Here is a 10000-nt window from a genome sequence, read left to right on the forward strand (position 1 = left end):
ACCACCCTGTCCTCATCCTCCACCTCCCTCCCCCTCTTCCCTACTCTTCCTCCTCCTCCTCCTCCTCCATCAGCAGACCCACCAGCTCCAGCAGTATAACTCCACTTCCAACTGGTCATGCCTTTGGCTTTGAACCACAGTGATCCTGCCATTACGTGACGGCGAAAATCACATCAGATTTGCTTTTGCACTGCTGGGCAGCAATGCACATCCCCCCACACACACACCCACACACACACCCCTGCCTCTCCTCACCCTCCTGAACACCAATCACCACTCTCTCTTTCTCTCTCTCTCTCATTCTTGCTCTCTCTTTCTCTCCCTTTCTCTCTCCCTCTCATTCTTCCTCTCTCTCTCTCTTCCTCTCTCTCACCCTATCTCCCTTTCTCTATCCCTCTCGTGACCTGCTGTCGTGGCTGGGGCCGGGGCTCGTGGATGGCATTAGGCGCTGCTGAGTGAGTCAAGCTGCCCTAGCGTGACTGAGAGCGGCCTGCCGCGCTGAGCCAAGCCTCCCCTCCGACCGCCAGCCCCCGAGTCTGCGTCTGCTGTCGCTACACTACTCTACACGCCCCCACGTCAACCCCCCCCTCCCCCTCCCCTCCCCCCAGGGGCCCGAAGGTCAGGGCAAGGTCACAGCCGGAGTGCTTTTTTATATGCACGAGTTTTTATTGTTAGGGGAAGGAGGAGGAGGAGGAGAATTGTTCTCAATTCTGAAGGGGCTCTGCTCTCGTGCGGAGGATGTGGAGGTGAGTCAGACATTAAGATTTTTTAAGTTGTACAAAAAGACCACGTTTTAAAGCACCACACGCTGAATATAATTAGTTTGGTGTTAGTCTGTTATGTGTGTGTGTGAGTGAGCGTGTGTGTCAGTGTGTGTGTATCAGAGCTGTTCAAATGAGAGAGCAGGACAGAAAGACAACCCTCAGCAAAAACACATATCAGACAGGAACAGCCCGAGCAGACCGTGATGTCCGTGAGTATGAGCCTCGTCTGTGCTGTGATTTAATGTTCTGGGTATCAGCTCTTTCTTTTCCGAGAGCGGCGCAGCCCCGAATTAGGCATATGCAAACAGCGGGGCTGAATCATCCCGCCTAATCAGACGGAGGGGATGAGAACCAACACGAGCGTGCTTATTCCAGCGCTTTCCATATGTTAGCCCAGGGAGAAGGCAGGCAGAACACAGCGGAGATGAGCGGAGAGTGCAGAAACTGCCCACGTCCTCTCCTTTCCTCTCCTCTCTTCTCTCACTCCCTTTCTCTTTAAACAGCAAAAGAGAAAAAAAAAAACTGTCTCAGAGGAGCAGAGGAATCCTCCGTGCACCAGGCGAAGAAATATGGCGTTGCGTGCCTTCTGCATTACTCCTGCGTAATGCGTGCGTGCATCTGCTGATGAATGCAAGCTGTTTGTATAAGACATAGGTCACTCAAGGGAACGTGTACAGTTTGTAGGGCCTGATGTATAATTCATGAATAATGCATGAATAATATAGTGTACAATTTGTCTGCCTCCCTTCTCTCTGCTCCCCCTGACTCTTAGCACTCTGGGGGGGGGGGGGGGGAGTGCACTTCTGCGTAACGGCCACTAAGTGGTACTGTTGGGCTTTGGAGGGATGGTGGAATTAGCCTCTGGTCACTGGGAGAGAGAGAGAGAGAGAGAGAGACGGAGAAAGAGCGAGAAACAGAGATAGAGAGAGAGACGGTGAGAGAGAGAGAGAGGGGGAGAGAAAGAGAGAGAGAGAGAGAGAGAGGGCCAAGGGAGGTGGGGCAGATTCATATGGACTCTTAGTGTAGCATGGCTGACTGGAAGACACCTCGCCCTCTCCCCCCATTGTCCTAACCATTTGCAAAGTTAATGACTTAATGCATTACTGCAAATGGTTTACATTTGAATGAGGCCGTAGGTGTAATGAATACGTGGCTTTTGCGCTGGCGTCTGTATCCTGGGGAGTCCGTGAGAGGCAGAGGCACTTAAGTGATTGCCACAAAAGCTCTTAGGGGATCACAACACATACACACCGGTGATTATGATAAGGGGCTGGGGCGAGTGGCCGAGACTAGGGAGGAGGTGGTCATGGTGTGTGTGTGTGTGTGTGTGTGTGTGTGTGTTTGTTTGGGGGAGGGCTAAGGGTGGGCAAAGCCTTCCTGCATGAGTGAAGCTACTCCAAACATGGAGGCGAAACTGCTGACGGCAGAGTAATGATGGAAGCTCTCAACACCCCCCCCCCCCCCAACCCTCCCCCCGCCAAACTCCTGACCACGTCCTCCATCAGAAAGGCGTAAATCATCACGGCCCGGTTTTTTCTCTCCCTCCTCGGGTCAGTGTGTCCTCCCGCCGTGTCCGTGCTTCCGTGGTTCCGCGCTCTCCGCTTCCTCCGCCGCCGTCCGGGGCCCCTTTCGGGGGTTCTCTCCCAGGCCCTCATTAGGGCTAAAAAAAGTCTGACGTAACCTTGAGCTGCTTTCCCCTTAACCTGGAGCCCACGCACGGCTCGCAAACGCAACGCACCTTCTCTCAATCTGGCAGAAAACAGAACCGGAGCAGCAGCCAGAAAGAGAGATGGGGAGAGAGAGAGAGAGGGAAAGAGAGGGAGAGAGAGAGAGAGGGAGAGAGAGGGAGAGAGAGTGAAAGAGTGAGAGAGAGAGAGAGAGAAAGAGGGCTGCCTGAGTGCATGAAGGATTTCTGGTGAGTCAGACGCTCTCTCTCTCTCTCTCTCTCCCTCCCACATGCCTACTCTCGCGCACAGTTAGTCAATCGATAGCCCGCTTTCCTGCTTTCCCGCTTTACCGGAAAAAAGCCAGCCCGTGCCCGTATGGTGGAGGAAGAGGAGGAGGAAGATGAGGAGGAGGAGAAGGACAGGCGCCTACAGTAACATCCCCGCAGTAGCCAGCTGTCTCTGTGCGGTGTCTCCAGCACCCCTGCGAGACCCTGTGGAGACCAGAGAGAGGGAGCCACAGCAGCAGCCCCCTCAACTGACCACTCTCTCTCTTTGGCCAGGACTGTGGTGCGGACGCTCACACTTAACTGACCACAGAGTCCAAGTCCAGGCTCTCGCTGGCACCAGACTGCATTCGAATGTCTTCCATCTAAAGTGTTTCTCGTAGAGAGAGAGAGAGCCTTGTGGAAGCCAAGGAGGAAGGAGACTGACTGGTCAAGGCTGAGGCCAGTGTGGGCACGCTGTAACAGGCAGAGCTACGCCACTAACGCTTCCTCAAGCATCTTACATCATACATGCTCTCTCGCTCTCTCTCTCTCTCTATCCCTCTCTCTCCCTCTCTCCTATGTACCACGCTGCTTTTTAAATAGGCCATGAGAGAGCCTATTATAAGCATTGCGAAGCCGTATAGCATGTGTAAAGAGTCTGAGAGAGTCGCTCAGCAGAGCTGCGGGCGGACCAGTAGGAGATGCAGCAGTTCAGATCAGAACAGCTAGGCAGAGTGTGTGTGTGTGTGTGTGTGAGAGAGAGAGACTGTGTGTGTGTGTGTGTGTGTGTGTGTGAGAGAGAGAGAGAGAGAGAGAAAGAGAGAGAGACTATATATGTGTGTGTGTGTGTGAGAGAGAGACTGTGTGTGTGTGTGTGAGAGAGAGAGAGAGAGAGAAAGAGAGAGAGACTGTGTATATGTGTGTGTGTGTGTGTGTGAGAGAGAGAGACTGTGTGTGTGTGTGTGTGTGAGAGAGAGAGAGAGAGAGAAAGAGAGAGAGACTGTGTATATGTGTGTGTGTGTGTGTGAGAGAGAGAGAGAGAGAGACTGTGTGTGTGTGTGTGTGTGTGTGTGTGTGTGTGAGAGAGAGAGACTGTGTGTGTGTGTCTGACTGTATGTGCGTCTGACTGTGTGTGTGTGTGTGTGTGTATATGTGTGTGTGTGTTGGTGTGTAAGGGTGCTGGTGATCTGGCAGGGCATAAGCCAGGTTTACTCACACATGGGCTTGAGTTGGGCAATGAGTTCCTCCTTGGTCCACTTGGCCCACTCCTTCTTGTCCGTGTTGATGGAGCAGAGGATGGGCCCGCACGGCTTCCCACAGTCCTCGATGGCCGGAACATTCAGGTAGTGGACCAGCACGATGTCTGGGTTCTGCATCCGGGGAGAGAAGGAGAAAGTAGGAGGGAGAGGAGAAAAGAGAGAGAGAGAGAGATTTAAGTCCATGTGAGACAAAGGACAAAAGACAACAACATTAAGATGCTAATCAGCATGTTTACACCATCACACTCAAGAGAAAGAGAGAGAGAAAGACAGAGAGAGAGAGAGAGAGAGAGAGAGAGAGGTTTGACACTCCTTATTGACCAATATTTGGATATTCAGCAAGAGAGAGATAGAAAGAGAGAAAGAGAAAGAGAGAGGGGTTAAGAAAAGAAAATGAAAGGTAAAAATGAAGGCATAGAGGGAGCATAAGGTGTGTGAAACAGCATCCAGTCGTTCCAGAGGGAAGAGCAGAGCGGCTCTAGGCCAGAGCAGAGACAGGGGGGGGGGGGGGTGAGCAGATGGGGTGTCAGCACCCACTCACAGTATTGGCAGGGGTGAGAGGAGTGTGATAGACACTGTCTTACACACACACACACACACACACACACACACACACACACACACAGACTGTGGGGATACATGCCCACATGCTGAGGCTAAACTCAGCTGCTCAATTAAAGAGTAAAATAAGGGACTTATTTTGCATCAAACACATGCCACTCTCTCACACACACACATACACACGCACACACACACACAGATATAATCTCACACAGAAAGCTAACACACAAGAAACTATGTTAAATTCACCTCCAGCCTCCACCTTTCCCTCCACAAACCTGGCTGTGTTTATTTACGAAGTCAGAATTCAGCAATTTGCAAGCAGGCCGTGTTACAGAAACAAATTTTCTAATAATTCCTATTCAGACAGCTTATGAATAATAGGTGGTGTTTAAAAGCAAACTGTGCCAGCACGAATAACATCAATTCTGTTCTGTAATCACAAGCAGCTCTGATTACAAGGTGCAGTTTAAAAAGTCACTGGAGTAACATTCCCAAACTGCTGGTTGAGATTATGTTCATTACACACTCTGGCAAACACACATGCAAATGTGAGCGCACATACACACACACACACACACACACGCACGCACGCACAGACATAAACACAACAGATATTGTGGCTTAATTCTAATATCTGCATAGACAAAAAACCTGTATATTGGCAGTCATTTTTAGATAATAATGTACTTTTTGTAAATGACATATTGAATAGTAAAGGACAATTTCTTAGTTATGAATCCTTTGTGTCAATATATGGAGACTTTTGTCCAAAACTACAGTATTTCCAGTTGTTATCAGCAATCCCTTCATCTTGGAAAATAGCACTACTTGATTCAAATGCAAACCTAGGTGTCTGCCGTCCGGCTATTAACAATTATAAATGGTTGGGGCATAAAAAAGTAAATTTTGACATGTACAGCTTCTTTTTATTTTTTAAAAATACTGCAATTTCTCCATATTATTTTCAAGACTACTGGGAAAGTATTTTTGATACTCCACTTCCTTGGTTAGATGTCTTTAAGAATCTGTACAAATCATCCTGTTCAACATATGTATGGGCCTTTCAAGTTAAAATTTTCTACAAGATTCTACCAACAAAGAAAATGTTAAAGATTTGGAGAATAAATGAAGACAATATGTGTAGATACTGTGGTGAAGAAGAGGAAGACACCATGCATTTGTTTTGGTATTGTCCAGATGTCATGCTTTTCTGGCACAAGGTGGCAGCTTGGCTGACTGAGCAAGGACTTGACTTACCAATAACAACAATCAATATAATTTGGGGTTTGCAGGAAGAACAAAATATGCTGTTAAACATTATTGTGCTCCTTGGAAAAAATTTTATTTTAAAAAAAGAAAAATGTATTACATTGGAACCATTCATCATGTTTCTAAAACACCATTATTTAATGACTAAGAACATGATAAAAAATAAAAGAAAACCACAATTAGATGATTGGAGAAAATTAGCTATCACGAAAAAATGGGATAAAGATCGATCAATAATTTTGTTTTTATTATTTATTTTTATTCTGATAGTTATCGATAAGAATCTATCTGTTGCCACAATGTGTCATACTCTTTATGCTATTTTTCTGTTCATGTCATGGAGTTAATTTACAGCTTAAATATGAACATGACTGGGTTATATAGTTAAAATATGTATGCTTATTTGTTTGTTTGTGTATGATTTTGGTTAATGTTGTTTGTTTGTTTGTTTGTTTTCATTACCGTTGTTTACTTGTCTGTCCTCTATGTTGTAAACACCAATTAAAAAAAAAAAAAAAAAAAAAAAAAAAAACACAGACAGACAAACGGACACACACACAGAGACAAAAACACATAGACACACACATGCACAGACACACACACACACACTCACTCACACACAGACACACACGTGCACACACACACACACCTATCTATCTATCTATCTATCTATCTATCTATCTATATATCTATCTATCTATCAGAAGCAAAGAGGGCCATACATGACACACTCAGCAAAATAGTACTCAATGTGTAACATCCCACACACACCTTCAAACGCATAGGCATGGTGTGAAAGAATTAAATCAAGTGAGAGAGAGGGAGACAGATCGAGGGAGAGAGCAGAGAGAGGGAGAAGAGAGAAAGAGAGAGGAGTGGGAGAGAGAGAGAGAGAGAGAGAGAGAGAGAGAGAGAGAGAGAGCAGAGAGAGAGAGAGAGAGAGAGAGAGAGAGAGAGAGAGAGAGGAGTGGCAGACAGAGAGAGAGAGAGAGAGAGAGAGAGCAGAGAGAGAGAGAGAGAGAGAGAGCAGAGACTGAGAAAGGCCTTGATAGAGAAAAATGCAATGGCAACATCTGTCGGACGGCTGTTGGAGGCTTCATCAGTGTTAAGTGGTAAATAAATCAGCGTGCTGCTGGTGTGTGCAGCCTCCCAGCCTGCACCATTAATCTGCCCTCCGGGCACCGTGGCCAGACCCACACTTCAGCCCCCAAGCCCAGCAGCAATCTACCCCACATCCCAGCACCACACAGCCCAGCAGCAATCTACCCCACACCCCAGCACCAATCTACCCCACAGCCCAGCACCAATCTACCCCACAGCCCAGCACCAATCTACCCCACACCCCAGCGAGACACCCCTGCACCACACCCCACCCCAACATTCCACTCATACCCCAGCCTACCCTACATCTCAGCCCCAACCTAACCTGTCTTGTCTTTTGCCCAACACAAAGCTAACACACACACACACACACACACACACACACACACACACACACACACAGAAAGAATACACATGCATACAGAGATTCACATAAACAAGGTCCTCTGAAAAGTTGTCACTTGCTTACACTCTCTGAGGGAACAACTAACACACACACACACACACACACACACACACACACACACACACACACACACACAACTGAAATATATATGGACTTCTACAGGATCAGAAGAGACAACAGATAGTCTGTCTGAAACAAGGTAAGGAACACAGTCTCTTTGAGAGAGTCGAGCGCACTAGCACACATCCATATAAAGTTCTGGGAAGTATCTCGCAGGCAACAAAACAAACTCACCTCACAGTCACTCTAACAAAATAAAACCCCCTAAAAACTATCTGCCAACAAACTTAAGTAATGAGATGGCCAGTTTGTTTATGAACGCATGAATAACATACTCTACAAATAAACAGCATCAATTTTCAGCCTGTCAACAAACCCCTGATAGCTGACACCCACTGTCAAAACTGACAATGTCCATTTCCACTCCGGCCGTGTTAACAATGAAAACTGTTAGCGTGCAAAGCCTGTAACCCTAAAGGCCCAAGAGCAAGCCTAAGGTGACAGTGACCAAGGCGCACACTCCCTAAACCACGCTAACTAACACACGCCAGGTGTCTTCAGAACCCCAAAAACATCTCTCTCTCTCTCACGTACATATTACACAGCATCCATATTTATTTTTTAAAAGTTTTATTTTTGGGACTTTTGCCTGTTACCTGCGATAGGGCAGCAGAGAGTGACAGGACAGGAGTGGGAGAGAGAGAGAGAGAGAGAGAGAGAGAGAGAGAGAGAGAGAGAGAAAGAGGGAGAGAGTCGGGAGGAGGATGGAACCTGGGGCGCTGTGGGCACCGAGACCCAAATGTGGAACGGAACACTGCAGCTCGCTCCACAGTGCCCTCAACATTCATGTTTATTAAATCTGACCCCCTAGCTGTTTTGGTGGGTGGGGTGGGAAGGTGGGGTGGGAAGGGACTAATCTATCCTGAGTTTGTGCGGTCAGGCGGTTTGGCCGTGACGTCCACTCAGTTCCTTCCGCTCGGCCAGCAGAGATTCGGCCCTTATCTCCAGCCTGTACTGTTGGACCGACAGGGTGTGCACGACTCATCAAAGTGTGTCTGTGTGTGTCTATGTGTCTGTGTGTTTCTGTGTGTGTGTGTGTGTGTGTGTGAACAAGCACAGGGCGATAATTAAGAGGAATAAAGGGGGAGACCTCCCTATTACCTCCAAGGCGAGACTACACAGGGCTCTCAGTCACGGAGAAACTGATGGCGAAAGATGGCATGGCGCATGCACACACACACATACACACACACACACACACACACATGGTCAGGAGGGAAAGGTGCCGTCTGTGTGTGTGTCGTGCACAGCATGGTTTTTATTCACTCTCCTCTCCCATGTTAATGAGTTGTGTCTGTGTTAATATCCCTCCCATACATTGTGGCTGTCCTATTTACGTAATCTCTTCTTTAGTTTATTTTATTTTGAACTTTTTCATTGTTTTCCCCAATAAAGTTACCTATGGAGATGGGTTTTTATATATTGTATAGAGGGATAATCCTCATTTTACAAAAGACAGATCTACTTGAGCATGGGATTTTGAAAAAAATGTGTGTCCAAGAGCAGTTAGTAGACATTGTGTGTGTGTGTGTGTGTGTCTTTGAGTGCAGTTAGCGGACAATGTGTGCTCTGCGCCGAGACAGTGCAGTCACCCGTCTGACTGAGGTGGACGTGTGGGAGAGGAGACTGCCCTTCATGTGTTTCCGCAGCGAGAGGGGCAGGACGGCGCTGCCCCCAGATGGCACTGGCAGCTGTGAGAGTGGCTGGCCGATGCCCTCAATCCCTGCCTCGCACGACAGCGAGGAATAAAAGCCCGGGCATGCACGCATGCACAGGCACGAGAGTGCATAAGCATGCCAATGGGCTCGGGTGGGCGCACGCGCGCACACACACACACACACACACACACACACACACACACACACACACACACGCGCGCGCGCGCACACACATACGAAGATCCAACATGCATAACCCATGTATGCACCAAGACATGATGACATCTGTGGACAAGTTTACATACTATACTCACACACAACGGAAGTACTGATTAGCATCACTTGTATAAGTGCACACACACACTCACACACAAAATTACATATGCAGTCAAAGTGTAATGTGTGTAATGTCACCTGTCAGAAGAGGGCATCCACACATGCTGAGTAGGTAGATTGAGGAGGTTGAGCACACACACAGTTGAACAAACACACTGGTAACCTTATGCAGAATGTACACACAATCGCCCACACACTTACTCAGCCACACCGGGTGAGCAGACAGATGTCCTCAATCAGAGAGAGAGAAAAAACATGTACAGGCAGGCACACACACACACACACACACACACATACACTCACACACACACACAGGCAGCCATCCTTGCATTACACACACACGCTGGCTGCTGTTCTTGTACTATGCGAAAGGAAACATTTGGCAGACTTACAACCCATCCAAACACAAGTAATCTGCAAAGCCAGGTTTTTAGTAGTAGAACTATGAATCTGCTATCAGTTGTAAATCCCTGGCCGAGCCAAAAGCACATGATGTCTGTAACTTTCTCCCCACATTAGAAACACACACACACACACACACACACTTAATAACACACTCAAACCTATCCCATCTCCTAAGAGTGCTTTTA

The 10000-nt window shown here is 47.7% G+C and overlaps 1 protein-coding gene across 1 annotated transcript in view; it reads right to left on the minus strand.

The window, feature by feature from the left end:
- Nucleotides 1–10000, minus strand: part of camta1a (calmodulin binding transcription activator 1a) — a 358471-nt gene that overhangs the window by 58986 nt on the left and 289485 nt on the right. Inside the window, exon 7 of the mRNA XM_076275609.1 lies at nt 3914–4067. Within this exon, the coding sequence (XP_076131724.1) occupies nt 3914–4067 (154 nt within the window). The remainder of the gene's footprint in view (nt 1–3913; nt 4068–10000) is intronic.

The sequence above is a fragment of the Alosa pseudoharengus genome, unplaced genomic scaffold (genome assembly GCF_046254945.1).
Source record: "Alosa pseudoharengus isolate Yale_2024_CS ecotype anadromous, Long Island Sound unplaced genomic scaffold, YU_APseudo_1.1 YU_APseudo_1.1_scf_9, whole genome shotgun sequence".
Taxonomy (NCBI): Eukaryota; Metazoa; Chordata; class Actinopteri; order Clupeiformes; family Clupeidae; genus Alosa; species Alosa pseudoharengus.